The sequence below is a fragment of the Arachis ipaensis genome, chromosome B2, assembly GCF_059453495.1.
Source record: "Arachis ipaensis isolate K30076 ecotype BB chromosome B2, ASM5945349v1, whole genome shotgun sequence".
NCBI classification, from domain to species: domain Eukaryota; kingdom Viridiplantae; phylum Streptophyta; class Magnoliopsida; order Fabales; family Fabaceae; genus Arachis; species Arachis ipaensis.
The window spans coordinates 106,185,259-106,207,212 of record NC_142437.1 but is presented as its reverse complement, the minus strand read 5'-3'; the positions used below and the strand labels follow the sequence as shown (position 1 = coordinate 106,207,212).

Here is a 21,954-nt window from a genome sequence, read left to right as displayed (position 1 = left end):
TATACCTATCAATTCACGAAAAGGTAACTTATTAAAATGAAAGTCGCATTCGTGTCAAGTGCGCAAACACAACAGCTGATAATCTTCCAGCACATCACAATAATCAAACCCCATATGGGGATATACACCAAAACTTTTTGAAAAAAAAAGTCCATACAAATATATTATCAAACAAACAAGATACCAGTCATTAAGGGGATTATAAACACCCTACTCAAAATAAACAGTCTTTATGAGAGTATTCACATCTCTCAACTATCATAATATCGCATAACTTAAATATAAATATTTCAAATATTTCTTAATCGGCCAAATTGTTATCCCCCTCCTCCTCCACGACTTCTTCGTCATCAACTAGCTGACCATTCTGAACTACCTTGCTCGGATCCATAGCAGCGAAATCCTCTTCAGGATGCAAGAACTTCGCCTGAATAACAGCACGTTCAAAGCCCTCGGCGAAAGCATCGAGAATTTCAGCTTCACGGCTGGACTCCATATGCTTCAATTTCGATGTTACCTCAATGATTTGGTCACTCATTGTGGACAGTTCGTTTACCTTCTTTCCTAGAGACTCTACCGCTCTTTCATATTCCTCTTTCTCAAGTTTCAGTTTTTCTTTTGTGACTGACAGCTCCTTTTTCAGCTCGGTAAGAACAGTGTCCTTCGATTTGACTTGTTCCTTTAGGTCAGCAACTTCTAAACTACTCTCAAGTATCCTCTTATGCCTTTTTCTTGGCTTCGTCCAATGCTGACTAGCCGAAAACCCAAAACCTGTTCAAAACAGCAAAAATTTAATTACTCCAATATTCTTAAAAAATCAAAATACACAAACACATGTATAACACCCAACTGACCTGCATGAATTGGTCTATGCCAACATCCCCGACCTCCTCAATACGAGCAACATCGGGAGCAGACTGAACAATTTCATCTGCCAAGATGTTAAAAGGGAACTTCTTATCCCACACAGAGGAACCATCACCCTCCTCTTCAAAAGAATGAAGTTTTTCTTGCTTAACAGTGAAATTCGATAATTCACTTAACGGTACCACCTTATCCCCTTCCTTCAGATTAATCACTTCAAATTTTCTCTTCTTAAAAACAATCCCCTTCTTCTTCTGTGCCGGTTGATTCACTTCAGCCTCACCCTCTACCTTCTCAGCATTTGAAGAAGACCCCTCAAAGTTCTTCATTTTGAATCGAGCCATCATGCTCGAAGCCGAAACTCCAAGATATCTCCCACCTAATAAACAAACAGTAAAACAAAGACTGTTCAGTATGATGAAAAACAAAAGATAAATCTAATATAGATAGCACAAACAATGCCTCACCGAAATATTGGACAACAGAAGCTCTATCCTCTTCCCAAGGAAGCAGCTCCGACACAGATACTAAACCACCCCGATCAACCATTTCCATCAAAAAACTTATTATGCACTCATTCCGAGGTGTTATTAGCTCGGGACCTAGGATATGATTAGGTTGACAGCACCAGTAAAGGGGAAATTTTTCCCCAAGATTTTCATCTAAATAGAATGGAAATTCTTCATCCACAGACTTTACCTTGAAAAACATTTCCTTAAAATCTTTGAAAGAAGATTTATATAGTTTGAAAATAGAAAACCCAGGGGTACTGTTCAGGTTAATCCAAAGGCCTTTCCACACACCCTTTGCTTGAAACAACGAAAAAAACAATTCTAAATCAGGCTCAATCTCCAAAAACTCCATTAAAATTTGAAAACATTTAACAAATTCCCATCCGTTAGGATGGACTTGAGAGGGTGCACAATTCATTTGGGTCAACAAATCACATTCAAAACTCGTAAAAGGCAGTTTTACAAGCAATTCCTCAAGAACACAACTATACATATAAAAGTTTTCAAAATCTTTCTTTCTATGAAAAACTCGATCCATGCGGTTGCATGGCAATAACTCAACATGAAAACCTGGTCTGACCATCTTTGACAGGTTTAGTCCTTCGACACTCTCCCTGTCAAAGAACAGAGAGGCCCTTATTTTCACATCACCATCAACCCACTCATATGAATCATCATCTTCTATCTTAGGTAAAGCTTTTGATTTTTTGTCACTCATTTTCCCTTTTCTCAAAACCAGAAATCAGAAAGACAGCAAGTAAGAAATTACAGTTACTAACCTCTTCTACTCATTATTTTTGAAGAAGGTTGAAGTTTAAGCAGCAGCTATGATCCCACGAAAAGAGTAACATGAAAAGAAAAAATTTTTCTTTCCCATTCATTTAATGAAACCCTTTCAGTTCCAAGTTTTGATCATGGGCATTAACCCAAAACCCACTTGCAACGGTTCCAAACCCACTTAGGAACTTGAGCCTTGCATTGAAAAGTGTTGACAATCATTAGTTCATGCCACCAAGGCCGTTACTGTTCATTTAAATAACAATTTTTATCAGCATTATAAGGAAATGAGTCAAGTTGAACTGGGGGCTCCTTCCTTATTCCGAGCTATAATTCGGCTATATGGATTCAAAAGCTCAACCTGCCTCATTTAAAATACAGGCTAAGCTTGGGGGCTGTGATACAACCGTTATACGTCGGTTACAAATTATAGCTCGGCAAATCTCTTTTTAAATCGGCACATTAACTCTGCCGACTTTATGACGTTAAACCTCTATGATCGGTTACACAGAAACGGCCAATTTAGACCCAAACGGTCATTACCTCCGAGTTATAAAACGAGCAGTTGGAGTTGAAAAGGTAGATCATCGTTCTAAGCTAAAAACTCTCCATATAATTCTCATTGACTGACTTGAGCGTCGGAGTGCTTTTTGCAGGTGCTCCCCCTCTTGTTTCACTTGGTGGTCGGGACGTGTTACGGTTCACTCACAAGGTCGGCCAACCCACCTTCTGTGAAGAGATATAGCTCGGCCACAACCAGGCAAAAACAATATATATAGTTTAATTTATTTTTAATGTATAATTGTATTAGTATTAAACTCATATAATGCACAGGCTTATATTTAAATTTAACATGTTAAATCAAAAATAATATTTTATAGTCATAATTTTTTCAAGTTTAGTATAACATTATTATCGTCGTTATATAATAAACGTACTGAATATGTTGTTTTATTTTTATTCAAAGTAAAATGTAAATGGAAGAGTTTGAAGTCTATAATATTCTTGAACCATAAGGAGGGAGACATACAAAAATAAGAACATATATAACTGTACTAATAACATGTCAATTTTACACTAAACTTTATATCAAACGGCTAATAAAAATTTATCGACAATCTAGTATTTTACTAACTTCATTAGAAAAGCAATTGGTATATGATGTTGTGCTCCCTGTTACACATTTCATCTCAAATTTAAAAACAGAGTTATAGATTAATTAGTTATATCTACAGTAAATATTTGTACAAAAATATAAATCATAACATGTTATTAAAATGAAAATAATATTATTCTTACTTAAATATTATTAAAAACTTCTTTGAACACGACATTTATTGTTGATGACTTTGGATTGCCGTCTTCGTCCAGAATTAAAACCCTGAGGCCACTGCGACTCTTAACTCTTGACAAAGCAACATAAAGTTGTCCATGAGTGAACACTGATTTTGACAAGTAAAGTCCTACATGTGATAATGATTGACCTTGACTCTTGTTAATGGTCATTACAAAGCATACTGTTAATGAAAATTGTCTCCGTTGAAACTTAAATGGCAATCCTGAATCTGAAGGGATCAAGTTCATTCTCGGAATGTACACTTTATCTCTAATATTTCTACCAGTCACTACTGTCGCTAGGGCTGGAAGTGAGTCAAGCCAGCTCATGAGCTAGCTCGAGCTCGACTCGTTAATAGCTCGATAAGCTAAGTTCGTGAGCTAGTGAGCCAAGCTTGAGCTTGGAATTGAGCTCATAAATTAAATGAGCCGAGCTTGAGCTTGGATAAGCTCAGCTCATTAGCTCGTGAGCTGACTCGATTATATATATATATATATATATATATATATAATTATTAATACACATATCCTATATGCATTTAATCTATACTTTTAATATTATATATATGATCTTAATTATTTAAATTTTATATTTAATTTTTACATATAATTTTGATGTAGGACATAAATAAAAAATTTATAATTTAATGATAGATAACAATATATAAAATTGATCTTTTTAAATATTTTATAAAATATATAAGTTATAATTTATTAATATAGAATTATAGATTATGTATTTATGTTTCTATTATTTGAGCTAGCTCGTGAGCTCGAGCCAGCTCGTGAGCTTTCGGTGAGCTGAGCTTGAGCTTAAGAAATAGGCTCGATTATTAATAAGCCAAGCCGTGAGCCAAGCTCAATTTTTGTGAGGCGAGCTTGAGCTTGGTCTAGCTCAACTCAGCTCGGCTCACTTCCAGCCCTAACTGTCGCTCCAATTACGTTGTTTCCAAGTTCGTTAACTATTAATCTTGTTCCATTGCATAAACCTGAAGTTTGGTCTATATTTCGCAGTAGCATTATAGCGACTCCCGGTTTTAAAGTCAACTTGTGATTGGGTAGTCCCGAACATTTGATGTCATTTAGGAACTCTGGTGTGAACCACTCTTGTTGTACATCTTCATTCTCATCAGCTTGACATGCTGTGTCAAAACTCAAATACTTCTTTTCCATCCCTAGAAAGATTGTCAAGACGAAATCGTTTACCTTTTCGACACTCTTAAGCGTGGGTGCAAGAATTGCCCCTACTCTAAAAATATATGTAATCTGACATGTTTTACAACAAATTTGGATATGCAAAGTCTACCAAATAAGAGAGAGGGTCATCAGTAGTTGTAATCAATAGATCATCTAGAATTTCAACTTCTGATTCATCACCAACAACAGAACCAATATTTCCATTTCTAACATCAAGTATCCAATTAGCAAATCTCTTCATTTCACCTTCATCTTGATCTGAAGAAGACATTAAAAGCCTTATGTTCGTATGCAGTTTCAGAACCTTACAAAATGATCATAGATGGGATGAGTTAATAGTTGATGATAATATATCGTGTCTACTCCCTTTCGGAATCACCAGAAGTATCTGTCTGAAATCACCTCCTAGAACAACAACCTTACTACCAAATGGTTGATGTGTCTTATGTTGATCGGTAACTAACATAAGATCCCTTAGCGTCCAATCAAGTGCTTCAAAGCATATTTTATTGAGCATTGGAGTTTCATCCCAAATTATTAAGCTACTTTGGATGAGCAGCTCAGCCTTCAAACTACCATGCTTGATGTTGTAAGTAGATTCATCAATAATTATAATGGGTATTGAAAATTTAGAATGAGCAATTCAAACCCCCATATTCAAAGAGATCACTTCGTCTTCTTCATCTTCTTCGAACTGAAAGCTCCATTCCTGGTGAGGGTTTTTGTGGTGAAGTAAATTCGAGTCCGTCGGAACCTGTGCATCGTTGGCTCAAAATAGTGAAGGAAGGAACAAAGCTTCCTCGCAAAGCCCCCTGACACAGAGGTAGGCATGCAATGAATAAAATATTTTTTATTTTTTTTATAGTGTTGAGGTATCCATCATTGTGGATTTGACTTGGGAATTTCCTGTTGGTTGATGAAAAACCATTGAGGCTATATTATTAGCTAGGAATTTTTGCACCGGGTGGTGTGGGTAGGAGTTTTCAGAATGCTCTATTTTTACACAGAAAATAAGGGTGTTTCTATATGTTTATAAACAATATTGGATTATGTTCTATTGTAGTTTGCTGATTGTATTATTAATAGCGTGCATTAGATAAATTGTTATACTTTTTTTTTTGTACAGATGGAAAACTTGTTGGATATCATGTTCCATCATGGTGGAACATTTAAGAAGAATGTTGATGAAATATTGGTTTACTCACCTAACAATAGAAGTGGCTTAGGAAATTTAGATGAGGATACACTTGATGTTTTCTTCGTGAGAAACTATTTCAAGGAGCTGGGGTATGACAAGTGTTCCTGTATGGATACCTTTAAGAGAGCTCGGTCCCTGACGAACGTGCCGAGTTATAGCTTTCAGCAATGATCCTGTGAACTCCGGGAGTCCGAGCTTGTAGCACGCTTGTGAAGAGAGTGAGCAAGAGTGGGGAAGTGTACCTACAAAAGGCACTTCGATGCTTAAGTTAGTATTGTGAATACAATGTGTCTTATTAAGGATAAAATATCATACCTTTATAAGTAGAATATAATAGGTCGGTTACACTACTTTTGGTCATCTGTATTGAAGAGCAGTTATTGGAATTTTGTGGGTAATGATGCATGGTCAGACGTTTTTATCTTAAGATGTAATCCGTTGAATCTGATCATAACGCATATGACCGAGTTATAACATATGGAGCCGATTTATTGATCATAATGCCGAGTTATGAGGTCGGGCTTGTAACGGCAGGATCATTGCCCCCAATCTTAGCCTAGGAATGCGTTTAATAAAGCAGGTTGAGCTTTTAATGAATCATAAGTCGGCTGCTGAGTAGGTTTGTAAGTCGGTGACTGATTCTGCCTTGTAGCCTCCAGTTCAATTTGCTTTATTAAACAGTTATTAATGCTAAGTAATGGTATGATTAGGAGAGAGAAAGAATTAAATGCATGTTACAGAGCGTGCGTGTTTCCAATGCCCCTCACTTGTTTTGATGTAACTGGTAGGATTGAGGGTAGTGGAATCGCAAATGTGATTAAGTGTGTTAATTAAAACACTTTGAAATCCTAAAGGTTTTCATTTTGGCTTGGTTAAGCTTCCTTGTCATCAGAAGTATTCTATTTCAAAAAGAAAAATGAGTAAAAGAGGTATGCTATAAATTTATTGTTTTCGACTTCTCTGCTTCTTCTTCTATCTTTGTTTTGCTGTTTCCTTCTTCTTCAACTGTTATTCACTAATGGGGTTAGAGAAAGAGAAAAAGGAGAAAATTGATTGGTCTTATGATTGGGTGAATGATGATGTGAGGAGTCGTGCGTCCCTATTTCTGGATGAAGATGCCGTAAAAGAAATAGACAAAAATAGTATTGTGAGAGTTGGTTCTGGAGTTTAGTTAGAACTGCTTCCTTATTCTCCCAGTGACCGGGTGTTTCACAGGGGGAAGGTTTTGAGTATTTTTATATGTATAGTAGTGTGTTGGAAGAACTGAGGGTGAAGCTTCCCTTTACTAACTTTGAATGTCAGGTGTTGAAGCAGTTAAATTGTGCACCATCCTAGCTCCACCCTAATGGGTGGGCATTTCTTCGTAGTTTTGAGATTCTGATGGATTTTTTGGAGGAGAAATTGACAGTGGAGTTGTTCTTCTCACTGTTTCAAGCCAAAGGTGTTTGGAAGGGGGTTTGGGGAAACTTGAATAGTTCACACAGGTTTGCTGTTTTCAAACTGTACATGTCTTCCTTTAAAAATTTCAAAGAAATGTATGTGAAGGTTAGGAATGTTGAGGGGGATTTTCCGTTTTATATGGACGAGCACCTGGGGAGAAGTTTCCGATCTGGTGGTGTTCGGAACCTCAGAGTATTCTGGGACCGAAAACTATCACCGCAAAGAATGAGTGCATCATTGAATATCTGGTTGAGGCTGTTGATCGGAAGGAGTTAATTTTGGTGTTTGACTTGCTCTAGTGGGAGGATAATAGGCAGGCCGTTGTAGAATATTTAGGTGAGACTTTTGGAGTATTGATATAATTATATTCTAACTAATGTTTGGCTGAGGTTTGTTGTGTTTGTTTTACAGGGGGAATATCCTGGGGTGTCTGCTGCTACCCTCAGAGCTTGGGTAAAGAGTAAAAATTTGGATAATGAAGGGTCTTCGTCAAAAGCGGAGAAAGTTGGTGGGGCTGGCGAGGTGGACCAGCCGAAATTGAGAAGAAGAAAGGTGATATTGAAGAAAAGAAAGCAGGACGTTGTGGATTTATCCGATGAACTCGAGGATGTTATGGATGAGGTACCTATAGAAGAGGTTTGGGGGTTTATCAAAAACCAAAAAAGATTGCATGAAGTTGGTGATCAGAGTGACGGCTCGTCTCTGTGGGGGAGGGATTTCCCTTATATGGTCGTTGCCGACGAAGTGTGTTAGTTGTCGGCTGATGTGAACCTGGCGGAGGAAGTTGGTGACATTGCTATCGACCGATATATGTAGGTATTTGCATTTTTTTAGGTGTGATGGTGTGTTTATTATGATATATGGATGTGACATATATCTGTGGTACTTGCTGTTTTGAAGGTGGTTGGTCTTCGGCTGACGAGATTAGGGCGCAGCCGAGAGAAAATTCATAAGAAAATTGCCGCTCCAAAGCCAGATCCCAATTTGAAAGAGGAGTCAGAGCAGCAAAATGCTAGGGTTGTTGAACTGGAAAACAGGGTTTCTGAGTTTGAAAAAGAGCTGAAGCTGACCAAGGAAAATTATGCGAAGGAAGTAGAAGATGTAAAGAAAAAGGAGGCCGACCTATCCAGTCTGAGTGCTCGTGTAATTGAGGTTACGACGAATTTAAAGGAGATAGAAAAGAGTAAGGAGACGGCGGTGTTGGATTCCTTTATTGAGGGATTTGAACGTGCATCTCTTCAGGCAAAGTTTTTAGCTCTAGAGGTTAATTTCACCCAAATGGATCCAGGGAAGATCATCCGAGATGAGGAGATGGTCGAGGATGATGGTGACGCCAAAGAAGAGGATGAAAATGTTGAACAGCAGGTTTAGGTATGATATTTGTTTTGTTTTAAACATTTAGTAGTTGTTGGTGAACTGTTTTGCTCATGGAGTGAGCTTATGACTGTTTATGTTTGTAACTTTATTTTGCTGCTGTTTTAAGAAAGGCAATTTATTCTACTTCTGGTTACATGCTAATTTGCATGTGTTGATTGGCTAGTGGTAGAAAATATAGTTATATTCTTTTTGGTAACCTAGGTATGACAGATGAATGTTAGCTGATTGTGAGTGTGGCTTGGTGCCAATTTGTTTTATTAGCGCTCTTTGCGAAAGCAAGTTATTTTGATACTATTAAAATATACCATGTGATAAGGCTGCTTGTGTCACCTTAATGGTGATTTAATGGTTATATCTGATAAAGATGTAGTGGATAAGATTGTTTGTTTTAGTTTGATTGTTTGAGTTCTTGATTGGTCAAGTCTGATTAGTTTGATAGAGATCGGTTTATGCTTATTGTTCGGTAAAGGCCGAGTAGGCCGATTTAGAATGGATAGCGGCTATTTGTTTGTCTGATAAATTTTGAATAGTTGGATTCGGAATAGAGATCGGCTATCTGTTTGATTGGTAAATTTTGAATAGTCGGGTTTGGAATAGATATCGGCTATGTGTTTGACTAATAAATTTTTAATAGTCGGATTCGGAATAGGGATCGGCAGGATAATATTATAAATTCATAGATAAGAGAGAAGTGCTTAATGCGAGAATAGTAAGTTGATGAAATGAGAAACTTTATTTATTGAAGAAGTTTTAATTTCAAAGGCGCAGGTAGGCAAGCCTCATTAAAACCTCTCCAAGCAAAATCCATTTTGGGAAAAATCTTGGTAGTAGGAAAAAGAGTACATGCCTGTCCCTGACTTTTAACTGTAACATAACTTTAAAGATGATACATTCCAAGTATTAGGTAAATCATTACCATCTAGGGTCTGTAATCAGTAAGCCCCATTGCCGATGATCTCCATAATTTGGAAAGGGCCTTCCTAGTTAGTTGCTAGCTTGCCGTGGCTTGGTGGTTTTCTAGCCTGTTCAATTTTTTGTAGCACCAAGTCGTTTACTTGAAAGGACCTTGGGTGAAGTTTCTGGTTATAGTGCCGAGCTATATGCTGTTGCATAGTGCGGTGTGTGATTGCGGCTGAAGATCGGATTTCCTCAACCAAATCTAGATCGGATTGCCGAGCTTTTTCTGCTGTAGTATGGTCAGCCAATTGAGTGCGAAGTGAAGCCTGGGAGATCTCCACTGGTATCATAGCGTCAGAGCCATACACCAGGCGAAAAGACATTTCCTTTGTTGTTGAGTGGACCGTGGTATTATACCCCCATATGATTTCTGGTATGAGCTCGGCCTAGAGGCCTTTCGCTTCATCTAGTTTCTTTCTTAGAGCGTGGAGGATGACTTTATTTGCAGCCTCCGCTAACCCATTGGTCTGTGGGTGTTCTACCGATGAAAAATGTTGTTTGACTTTCAAGTCCTGCAAAATGGAAGTGAATTTATGATCGGCAAACTAGCGACCATTATCTGTGATAATGTGCCGAGGTATGCCGAATCTACAGATAATATTTTTCCATACAAAGAAAACCATTTTTCGTGAGGAAATTTTTGCCAAAGGCTGCGCTTCTATCCACTTTGAAAAATAATCAATGGCTACTACCAAAAATTTTACATGTCCTGCTGCTAAAGGAAAAAGGGCCGAGGATATCTAACCCCCATTGGTTGAAGGGCCAGCTTACCTCGGAGCTGTGCAGAGACTCAGATGGTAGGTGTGTGATCGGGCTGTGCTTCTGGAAATTATCACAACTTCTTACCTTTGTTTTACAGTCATTTTGTAATGACGGCCAAAAGAAGCCAGCACGGAGGATTTTTGAAGAAAGGCTTCGGGCTCCGAGGTGTGTACCGCAGATGCCTTCATGTGCCTCAGCTAATACAAGGCCGGCTTTGGATCTGTTAAGACATTTAAGTAATGGACGAGAAAAACCTCGTCTGTACAGGCAGTTGTTATATATGGTAAAAAACGAAGCTTGTCGGCGAAAATGCCGAGGATTGTTAACATCATCTGGCAATACTCCAGTTCTGAGATAAGTTATATAAGGTGTTCTCCAATCTGTATCCTGTGTAACACTTAGAATTTTTGTGAGATCTATGCTGGGTTTAAGTTGTGTTGATTGAAAAAGAGATGATTTAGTCGGTTGAGTACTGGCGAGCTTAGATAGGATATCAGCTCGGCCATTACTCTCTCGAGGTATATGCTGGATTTCACATTTAGAGAATTTGGAAATTAAATTCTGAACGATTTCAAGGTATTTGGATAATAAGGGATCTTTTACCTGATACAAGTCGTTCACCTGTTGTACAATGAGCAATGAATCGCAATACACCTTGAGTTCGGTGATATTTAGGTCGGCGGCAAGTCTGTACTCACTTTGATTGTTACTCGCCTTGAAGGAAAAATGCAGAGATTGTTCGATGACATTACCGTTGCTGTCGTCAAGTATCATTCCAGCTCCACATCCTTGTGGATTAGAGGAACCATCTACATATAAAGACCATGATGTTGATTCTTCATTTGTTTTTGGGACTGTGAATTCGGCAATGAAATCGGCCAAATATTGGGATTTAATGGAACCACGGCCTTGGTATCTGACATCAAACTCGGAGAGTTTAACCGACCATTTTACTAATCGGCCAGCTAATTCTGACTTTTAAAGGACTTGTCGCAAAGGTTGATCTGTCCGAACAAAGATGACATGGCTTTGGAAATAATGCCAAAGTCTTCGGGCCGAGAAAACCAGAGCTAAGGCCAGCTTCTCAATGTTCGGATAACAGAGTTCTGCATTTTGGAGGGTCTTACTAGTGAGATAGATCGGGAATTGCTGCTTTTGCCTTTCTGCAATTAGAACAGAGCTTATAGCCCAGTTAGTGACAGATAAATATAAATAGAGTGGTTCTCCTTGAAGGGGTGTTTGTAAAATTGGTGGTTTTGAAAGAGTTTCTTTTATAGTTATGAATACTTGTTCACATTCGTTAGTCCAATGAAAATCTTTTTTCTTTTTTAAAGTTTGGAAAAAACAGAAAGATTTAGAGGCTAGACAAGGTAAGAATCTAGAGAGTGCAGCAAGTCTTCGTGTTAACTGTTGGACTTCTTTAATAGTTTGTGGGCTCATCATATCCAACACAGCTCGGCACTTCTTTGGGTTGGCTTCGATTCCTCGGTTGGTGAGCATGAAGCTGAGGAATTTGCCGCTTTGTACGCCAAAGGCACACTTCTCGGGATTTTTCCGCATGTTATATTTTTGGATCTGATGAAAAATTTCTTCGAGGTCATCGAGGTGGTTGTCGTCGAGCTTTGTTTTGGCGACCATGTCATTGACATAGACCTCTATGTTTCTACCTATCTGTTGGGCAAACACTTTGTCCATTAGGCGTTGATATGTTGCACTTGCATTCTTAAGACCAAATGGCATGACTTTGTAACAGTAATTTCCATATTCAGTATTAAAAGCGGTCTTACTTTGATCGGATGGATGCATTTGGATCTGGTTGTAACCAGAATATGCATCCATAAAGCTCAGCTTTTCATAACCGGAAGCATTATTAACTAAACAATCAATAGATGGTAAGGGATAAGAGTCTTTTAGGCATGCTTTGTTGAGATCGGTGAAATCAACACACATGCGCCATTTATCGTTATGCTTTTTTACCATGACGACATTCGCCAGCCATGTTGTGAATCTGATTTCCTGAATGAATCCCGTATTGATGAGCTTCTTGGTTTCTTCCAGAGAGGCATGTTTTCGGTCATGGCCGAGGTTTCACTTTTTCTGTGCTATTGGTAGGACAGACGGGTCCAATGCCAGTTTATCGGATATGATTGATGGGTCAATGCCGGGCATGTCGGCTGGGGTCCAAGCGAATAAGTCAGCATTTTGTTGTAGGAAAGTTTGGAATAAGGTCTTCTCTTCCGAGCTTAATGTGGATCCCACATAGGTGAATTTGTCTGAGCTATCTGCAAAATAAACTTTCTGTAAGTCTTCTATTAGGGTTGGTCACTTGACGGCGTCCGCCCTTGGATCAAGGTCGGCCAAGATTGGGATTTCGTCCTGATTGCTGATGTTGTGTACATGAGCTTGGATACTTCGTTAGGTCTTTTAAAACTGTTGTTGTAGCATTCTCTGGCCTCACGGGCATCACTGTAAATAGTTGCAATTATATCATCCTGCAAAGGGAACTTAACACAAAGATGAATTATAGAAACAATGGCGCCGAACTTATTTAAAAAAGGTCGGCCAAGAATCAAATTATAAGGGCTAAAACAGTCTACAACTAAGTATTGAATATCTGAATTTTTTGATAAGAGAAACTCACTGAGTGTGGTCTGGAACCACACAGATCCCAAAACCAGGACCCTCTCACCTGAAAAACCGATCAGGTCTCCAGTGGAAGGTTAGAAGATGTTGTTGCTTAGCTTCATCTTCTAAAATGTTGAATAAAAGAGAACATCGGCACCACTTCCAGGGTCCAGTAAGACCTTTTTAACTAGGAGATCTCCTAGCTGGAGGGAGATCACAACGGGGTCATCTAAATTTGTTATGTTGGTGTTGAAGTCAGAGGCTTGGAATGTCATTTGAGGAAAGTATGGAGGCGTCTGATGATGATTTTGACTAGCTTCTATTGACAGCATGGCTCGGTAAGACCGCTTCCTTGCCGAGCTTGTAGCGCCTCCACCTATAAAACCTCCAGAAATACAATTAATGATGCGTCTTGGTTGGTTGGGATGACTGGTGCTCGGTCGCTCTTTATCTCGGCCAGGCTGTGCTGCCGAGCTTTGGTCACCGGAGAGGGGAGCACACCGTTGTATGATGGCCGCCGATGTATTTGTTGAGATGACCGTGCCGAGCTAGCCGCTCTAAAAGGTCTTTGGTGATGACACACTCGTCAGTGATGTGTCCGTGCTTTTGATGAAAAGTTCAATATTTTGATCTATCTGCACCCTTTGAATCTGGATAGTTGCCGGCCTTTCGTGGTGGTTTGATCAATTTTGAATTCAGAATTTCCTTGATGTTGTCGTCACACTTGGTATTGAACTGGGTATATGATTCATAATGGGGAGTTGGCTTGAAGTTTTTCTTGTTATCCCGTGTTTTGTCGGATGCACCATTTACTATCATTATAGAGGTGAATTTTTTATGTATTTCTTTGGATCACCTAACCCATCATATGGGGTTAAAGTGGTTGGTAGAGTAAACCTCCTGGGTAGCACGAAGTTTATCACCTCGGCCGTGAATGGCCCGAGAGAGTTTTCTAGATCGTCATCTTCATTCTCTGGCCGAGCTTCTTCATCATGCTCAGGTTGTTCTTCTTCACGCCGAGCAGTTTCAGAGACATGCGTCGGTCCAGACTGATGCTCGGTTTCTTCTGTTTGCTCTTTATCGGTCATTGTTATTTTCAATCCGGGCATTATTCAGATTAGCAATCTGATTTGCCATTCTTTGGTTCTCTTCCACCTTGCGCTGGTTGGCTTGTTGTAACTCGGTCACCATCCAAAGAAGTTCGGATGGTGTAGGTGGGAGTTGCTCAGCCATGGCCGGAGGTGAAATCGTCGAGGCCGATGAAAAAGGGAAGGTCTTGTATTTTCGGCCCCACGGTGGGTGCCAATTGTTCCTGTACGGATACCTTTAAGAGAGCTTGGTCCCTGCTGAACGTGCCGAGTTATAGCTTTCAGCACCGATCCTGTGACCTCTAGGAGTCCGAGCTTGTAGCATGCTTGTGAAGAGAGTGAGCAAGAGTGGGGGAGTGTACCTGCAAAAGGCACTCCGATGCTTAAGTTAGTATTGTGAGTACAATGTGTCTTATTAAGGATAAAATATCATTATAAGTGGTATATAATAGGTCGGTTACATTGCTTTTGGTCATCTGTATTGAAGAGCAGTTATTGGAATTTTGTGGGTAATGATGCATGGTCGAACATTTTTATTTTAAGATGTAATCCGTTGAATCTGATCATAACGCATATGACCGAGTTATAATGTATGGAGCCGATTTATTGATCATAATGCCAAGTTATGAGGTCGGACTTGTAACGGCCAGATCAACAAGGTACTTGAGTGCTGGTGGCTAGTTCTGGGCAAAAGCTTGGAGGCTGGACTGAGAGCTCTGACCAGTGATGATGAATTAAGAAAGATGTGCTTCCATTCACAAAAGAATGATGGAGTAGTTGATGTTTATTTTGAACATGGAGTTTCCACACCTGAACTATTGGAAGGGAAAAGAGCTGTGATGTTACTTGATTATGAAGCACAAGAGGTTTCTGATGGTGACTTAAATACTAACAAGAACACACCTGAAGACACCTCAAATCAAACTCCAGATGACAAATCAACTACAAACCCAGTTCTAAACAAATCAATTGCAAACCCAATTCCTACTACTCCAAATCCCATCACAAACAAACCTACTGTTGACCCCCCACCACAAATCCTACCAATGACCCCCAACTCCATCTATGATCTTGAGAACCCCAAACCCAATCATAAACCCAACCCGAAACCCAGTAGGAAGCCCAACCCAACTCCCATTGTCAAGCATAATCAGAAGCCAACTCCAAAGCCCAACCAGAATCTGAAGCCCAATAAAACTCAACTAAAGTCCAAGCCCAAGTTCACTTCCAAACCCAAACCCAAATTTAACCCACTAAAAAAATTACAAGATCTCAGGCAAAGGGATGTTAGAGTGCTAACAAAGGCAAGCAACCTCTTCGTGTGGATTTAACTACAAATGAATTAACAAGTGATGATGGGAGTTCGGAGGATACATCTTATGTCCCAGTGCAGGAGGCCAGCTCTAGTAATAATGATGAATTGGTTGCAAAAAATTCAAAACCAATTAGAAAAGAGGTCAAGAAGGTTCAAAAGACACCAGGCATGGCTAAAGAAAAGGAGAAGATAGGAAAATATACTATTATGCAAGCTGATGATGCAATTGTTGAGGATTTATTAGATGTAGAGGTGGACCTAGATTTTCTAGGAACAAACAGTGGAAGGATCTTAAGCTGAAGAGACTCCTTTGGGATGCTACTATGTCAACCACTTTCCAAGACTTTATGGATAATATGGACAAGATAAAGAGGGTGAGTGAGGAAGCATGGACATACCTTAACAAGTGGTCGAGGCATTTATGGACAAAGTCTCAATTTAGCTACGGGCCAAAGCTGGATAATATTTGCAACAATGCATGTGAGGTTTTCAATGCACAGATCAAGGAGGCTAGGAGCAAGCCAATCATCACTTTGCTTGAAGAGGTAAGGATGTTGGTTATGAGATCGATTGCAAAGAATAAGATAAAGTTAAACAACAATGTCGAGAAACTTCCTCCTGTTATTCAGAGCTAGTTAGAAAATATTAGGAAAGAATCAAAGAATTGATTCCCTATATGGACTGGAGATGAAGACTATGAAAAGTTTGAGGTCCATGGATATTCAACAAACATGGTTGTATATCTAGGTAAAAAACTTTGCACCTGCCAATTTTGGATGTTAACAGGTGATATTATTAACTTTTACACCAATTTTATTTTTATTTTCATTATAATTGGCTTTAATTCAATTGTTATGTGAGTTGGTATGGAGTTGAACTGGAGTTGATTAATTTACTATAGGCATTTCCTGTGTTCATGCATGTGCTGCTCTTGCACGGGTGAACAAGAGACCCGAGGATTTTTGTCACCCCTTAGTCACAATGGAGTCATACAAAAAGACCTATGAACATCACATCAATCCTCTCCCAAGCCAATTCCAGTGAGAAAAATCAGTCTACAATTTGCCACAAGTTTCTAACATTAAACGGAAATCAGGAAAACTGACAACCAAAAGAAGAAAGGATGCTGATGAGGATACTCATGAAAACAAGAAAGCTAAACCAACCGTTAGTCTAAAGAGATAGCTAAAACCATTCACATGCACATATTGTGGAGTAAAGGGCCACACCAAGATGGGATGTAAAAAGAAGAGAGCTGATGAGGTTGCTGTTGCGTGGCTGCTGTGGCGGCTACCAAGTTCAAAGCTACTTCTACTGGGAGTACACCTCCAGCTGAAGCAAGCAACACTGCCAATGAGGCACCACAAGTAGTTAAAGCTCCTCCTGGTGCAGATATCCAAAATCCTCCTCATGTGGCTGTTACAGACAACCTTCCACAACCAGTGGCTGCATCCCAAGCTGTCGAGATTGACTTATCCCAATCAAACTATGGTGGAACACAAGATGAGGTAAAAATTCACCCTAACATTTATTTTTTACTTTTTTGTTATTGCTCCTTGTTTACACTAATTCAAACTAGTTTCCTAACTTTACTCAGGCACCACCACCAATAACCATAAAAAGATCACATAAATTACTAACCAAAAGGAGGAACTCAACACCACCAGTAACTGCTTCTGTTGATCCCATGCAAGGAGCAAGTGCAACAACATCTTTTAGGTTGAAAAATTTTTTGAAGTTTGCTCCAACTCCAGGGTTCAAAGCACCAAGAAAGAAAAACACTAAATAATTGGATATACTAGCTGCTGATATTTAGTTACATATGGAATTTGGGGACTAGATTTTTTTTTTGTTATTCCATTCAAGAATAGCACATAACTAGACTGTATGGTTTATTTTTACTTTTGGTAGTAAATACTTTAGAATCCTTTAAACTTGGAGATCTTCTTGTGTTTCTTTCTGGTGGTTGTATTATAGTGTTTATCATTATGTGGTCCATTGATAATGTGTTACATTGACAATGTGTTAATTATAATCAAAATCTGTTATTATCAGTTTACTTGTTCTATTCATTTAATTTGGTTATTATTTTTGTAATCTATTTACACAGACCACACCAATAATCCAAGAAGTGCCCATATATTCATAAACAAATACTTTCAAACACAATTGTTATATTTTTTCCATCACAACTAAAACAACAACTAACAAGAAAAAAATCAGCAATTCCAACATTTGTATTATATATTCCTGGGTCCTTAATTCAACCTCCAAATTGCCAATCCTCAAAGCAAGACTCACGCTCACTTCTTCATTGTTATATGCTGCAACATCTTTTACAACATCTGCCCATCAAAAAAACTCACACTATCTTTTTTCCACTACTCTGTGAGCAGCAAATTTAAGAGTTAGCATAAAAAAACTCAACAAAAATTCTTAAAGACACACTCACATTGTAATTTGGGCATCCGAAGAAGGGCTTATTTGGGTGGGTATCCGTTCTAGACCATCGGAGTACAGGGCGTTTTTCACATCCACACCGCTCTGGCACTCGCGAGGCTCTGTTCCGACTTGGCGTCCTTGTCGTTGATCGAATAGAACTCCTATCTCCTTCATTTGCACGTCCAACCATCATTCCAACCAGCACAACAACGGCGAAGAAAATGAACAGGGAGGAAGAAGAAAAAGAAGAAGAAGTGGTGCGCTACTTCTGCAGTTAGGGTTAAAAAGGGGATCAGGAACCACATTGGGTTAAACACTTCCAGTTGCCACGTCATGTAACCGTTAGACACTCCAACGTGGCAATCATTTTTCAGGTTACTCTCGCCGGGAAGCAACTTGGACGGAAAAATAGGAAGGGACCAACTTGGTGCATTTTTTTCAATCTCGAGAAAATAAGTAGTGCAATTGGGAAGTTAGGGACTAAATCAGTACATTTCGTGAATCTCAGGGACTATTTTAGGGTTGAACTCATAGTAAGACTATTAAATTAAATAAGTATAATATTTACAAAAATGCGTAAATAATTGAGTATTTATTGATATGCACATGTTATATTTTGGGTATAGTATCAAAAATCACCTTAAAGGCACATCTCGGGTACTACTTAAGCTCCAATAAAAAAATTTAAATAACATTGTGGTTGCACCCAGGATAAAACCAAAGATAAGAAATGGGTACTAATACATTCTCAGATAATTTTTGGGCTCACGATATGTGTAAAGTCTCAGTACTAGAAGATATGTATATTATTGTAACGATTTAATTATAATATTACGTACTTGTATTATTGTACTCGTATGGTTAATTAAAAATATTCGTTTTGAAAAAAATAACGATTTAAATTTTTTAATTAAAAAATTAACAATTTAAAATTTTAAAATTATTCAACATATATGTAAAACCTCTTCATACATCCATATATGTTTTGCACAGTGTTATGTTGATTTGATTTTTATTTTTCATTTCATTCAATTTTATTTAAATAATTTAAATTTAAAATTTAAATTTAGATAATTATAATTTAAATTAACAATTTAATTTTTTCTAATAAAAATAAATGTGCTCGTATTATTGTAATTGTATAGTTATTTATAAGTACAGTCAAATTAATTTTTAAAAAATTTTTAAATATAATTACAAACATTAAATAAATATTTTATAATTTAAAAAGTACTATATTTAATAAAATTATTATCTCCTAGACATTATTTAATAGTAAATATATGACATTATTAGACTAAGTCATGCACTTAGAGTTTAGCCAATTTATTTCTATACGCATATATCTTAATATAATAATGTCATTTTTTAAAATTAATTTAGCAGTACATATAAATAATTAATATAATAATACGAATATATTTATTTTTATTGGATTAAATTAAATTATTAATTTAAATTATAATTATTTAAATTTTAAATTAGATATTTTATAATTTTAAAATTTAAAATTATTTAAATAAAACTAGATCAAATGAAAAAATAAAAATAAAACCAACACAATACTTTTCAAAACATTATATATCGACATATAAGAAGGTTTTGCATATATCTGAGATAATTTTAAAATTTTAAATTATTAATTTTTTAATTAAAAATTTAAATTATTTTTTTAAAACGAATATTTTTAATTAACCATACGAGTACAATGATACAAGTATATAATATTATAGTTAAATTATTACAATTAATATACGTATCTTCGAGTACTAAGACTATACACATATCTCGGATACTGAGCTAAAAAATTATCTGAAAGTGTATCTCGAGTACTCAGTACTCATTTCTTGCTTTTGGTTTTATTTAAGGTTTGTTTAATTTTTTTTGTTAGAGTCCGGATACTCAGTACACGAGATGTATCTTTAATGTGATTTTTAACACTATACTCGGGTTACAACATATTGTGCATATCGATAAATACTCTACTATTTACGTATTTTTATAAATATTATATCCATTTAGTTTTGAAGGTTTTTGATGGCCTAGAGAAGGGAAGGTTGAATATATGACCTTTTAATTTTGAATAATAAGTCCTCAAACCAAAAAATGAAACTTTGCTTTTGTTTAGACTGCGAGATTGATTATGCAGGAGACAATTTTATTTTGTCTCATAAATCGTGAAAAAAAAAAATCAAAACAGGGAAGAAGAAGATGACTCAGTCATATATCCTAATTCAACTGCCTTGTGCAATGCAACTCACATCCAATCTCCACCACAATAGTGATAGAATTTTCAATATCTTTTCAAATATTACATACACCAATTCCTAATGATTCAACCTAATTCTATCAGGGACAAACCAAGTTTCAACCTAATCTTGACTTGGCTAGGTTACTTCTTATACTCTCAACATACTAAATACTCACCCAACTTACAAGGGATACCTCACAAGTACATGACATAAAATAAAAATACAATCTAAAGAGATAAGACATAAATCTTGGCTTTTCTCTCTAAGTACCTCTCTTTGCCTTTTCTCTCAATGACTTTTTCTTAATGTCTCACTTATATGTCTTTTACCACTTAATAGAAACAAAAGAGATACAACATACAATCAGAATATTCAACAATAAACCATGAAGGAGATGATGTTGCACAACTTTGACGCTATAAGATGAACCGGATTCAGTACTCTCAAGTGTAGCTCTTCATCTTAGCAAAATATTTTTTTGATGTAGAAATACTATCCAAAATGTTGAACTATTACAGAGAAGCTCTCAATGAAACTCAAACCTTGGTTCACTCTCCTTACTTGCAAACTGAAGTCATTTTTCTTTTTGTATTGAGTCTTGTAGCTAGCTCTAAGGTTTTTCATAATTAAGTCAACTTGTTGAATCTTGAGCTAGGTGTCTTTTTTTTTTCAATCAGACTAGAAAATCAGTGATGTGAACTCAGAGTTAAACAATACAGCTTTATTGGTAACAGATCCTTAATGAATTTGATAAATCAAAATTACTAACCTTGTGCTTTGACCCCAAGTTTCAATATTAGCTATTGATTCACAGTAGAGTAAAGTAGTCACCACTTTCTTCATATTACTCGAAATGGTTGTGCAGAGGAAAGAAAAACAGCAAGTAATTGACTTGCATGTTAATGGAAATAATTTACCTTTTTTCTTCTGATTATGCTTAATTTGTGCATGTTGATTTTGATTTGACCCAACTTTCTTGATTTGCTTTCCTTTATTCTGATTTGGTGCTTAATGAAAAAGTGAAGCACCTTTTTTTATGCTTAGTAAAAAAGTGAACTTTTCTTTCTTCTTTGTGCATTACCTGAACCACCAGAGCTCCATCCTCAATTATATGCGTTTCCTTTTATGAGAGTAATGGAATGGATTAGCTTGATGATGCATGATGACTTTGATGATTCACTTACTGATTTGTTGTCTGATTTGTAATTTATTGGGCTGCACCATTACTTTGGGCCTCCAACACTAATCCAAGGATCAAATCCAATTGGACTTTTAACCCAACCAAAAGCAATGTTTGTCATCATCATTAATTTTATTTTTCTAAACTTAAGAATCTCTCCCTTGATGACAAACATCATTTAAAATGAAAATAAAGAGAATAAAATACAAAATTTAGATTAAAAACTTCCATTTGATGATACCATTTCAAAGGTGATATGCTCCCTCTTTCTTTCATAAAAGATACTCCCCTTAGTGTGAGCTGTTTAATAAACACACATAAGTTATAGCAGCACATGTAGAGAACATCATTACTTATGAGCAAGTAACATGAGCCAACAGATCAACAAACAATTAATTTGCGAAACATATAGCAAACCATTTAATAGCAAAGCAATTTATCCAATGTTTCATAGCTACAACTATTACTAACTACTCCCCCTTTTGTCATCAAAGGAGGAAATACAGTCCAGACCTGCAAGAGAGGGATTAGAAGTCAATGATAGCATAACTAAATAAATCGAATAGGTTTAGTTAAATAATTACAGTCATCCAGAAAGTAATAAAATAGTAGCTAAAATTCAATTGTCTTATA

At 37.1% G+C, this 21,954-nt stretch overlaps 3 protein-coding genes across 3 annotated transcripts; all 3 read right to left on the bottom strand.

The window, feature by feature from the left end:
* Positions 1–301: 301 nt before the first annotated feature.
* On the bottom strand, positions 302–2,094 carry LOC148575126 (uncharacterized). Its single transcript, XM_088506071.1, has 3 exons — positions 1,332–2,094; positions 833–1,243; positions 302–771 (listed from the first exon to the last, which is right to left on the bottom strand). The coding sequence occupies exons 1-3, from the start codon at positions 2,092–2,094 to the stop codon at positions 302–304; spliced, it is 1,644 nt and encodes a 547-aa protein (XP_088362197.1).
* A 2,294-nt stretch (positions 2,095–4,388) lies between these two features.
* LOC107627597 (uncharacterized) lies at positions 4,389–4,956 on the bottom strand. The gene is made up of 2 exons (XM_016330425.3): positions 4,852–4,956; positions 4,389–4,754 (listed from the first exon to the last, which is right to left on the bottom strand). Exons 1-2 carry the CDS (start codon positions 4,954–4,956, stop codon positions 4,389–4,391), a joined length of 471 nt encoding a protein of 156 aa, XP_016185911.3.
* Positions 4,957–10,043: 5,087 nt separating this feature from the next.
* LOC148575125 (uncharacterized) lies at positions 10,044–12,399 on the bottom strand. Its single transcript, XM_088506070.1, has 4 exons — positions 11,828–12,399; positions 11,023–11,335; positions 10,504–10,806; positions 10,044–10,169 (listed from the first exon to the last, which is right to left on the bottom strand). The coding sequence occupies exons 1-4, from the start codon at positions 12,397–12,399 to the stop codon at positions 10,044–10,046; spliced, it is 1,314 nt and encodes a 437-aa protein (XP_088362196.1).
* Between the last annotated feature and the right edge of the window lie 9,555 nt (positions 12,400–21,954).

Coding starts and splice junctions, on each gene's coding strand:
- LOC107627597 (XM_016330425.3), bottom strand. CDS start 4,956: ATGTCTTCTTCAGATCAAGATGAAGGTGAAATGAAGAGATTTGCTAAT. Junction 4,755..4,851: donor TTGTTGGTGATGAATCAGAA/GTTGAAATTCTA, acceptor AAAACATGTCAG/ATTACATATATTTTTAGAGT.
- LOC148575125 (XM_088506070.1), bottom strand. CDS start 12,399: ATGGTAAAAAAGCATAACGATAAATGGCGCATGTGTGTTGATTTCACC. Junction 11,336..11,827: donor ACTATTAAAGAAGTCCAACA/GTTAACACGAAG, acceptor GTTTGATGTCAG/ATACCAAGGCCGTGGTTCCA. Junction 10,170..10,503: donor AAAATGACTGTAAAACAAAG/GTAAGAAGTTGT, acceptor TCCATTTTGCAG/GACTTGAAAGTCAAACAACA.
- LOC148575126 (XM_088506071.1), bottom strand. CDS start 2,094: ATGAGTGACAAAAAATCAAAAGCTTTACCTAAGATAGAAGATGATGAT. Junction 1,244..1,331: donor TTCTGTTGTCCAATATTTCG/GTGAGGCATTGT, acceptor TTTGTTTATTAG/GTGGGAGATATCTTGGAGTT. Junction 772..832: donor CAGTTGGGTGTTATACATGT/GTTTGTGTATTT, acceptor TGTTTTGAACAG/GTTTTGGGTTTTCGGCTAGT.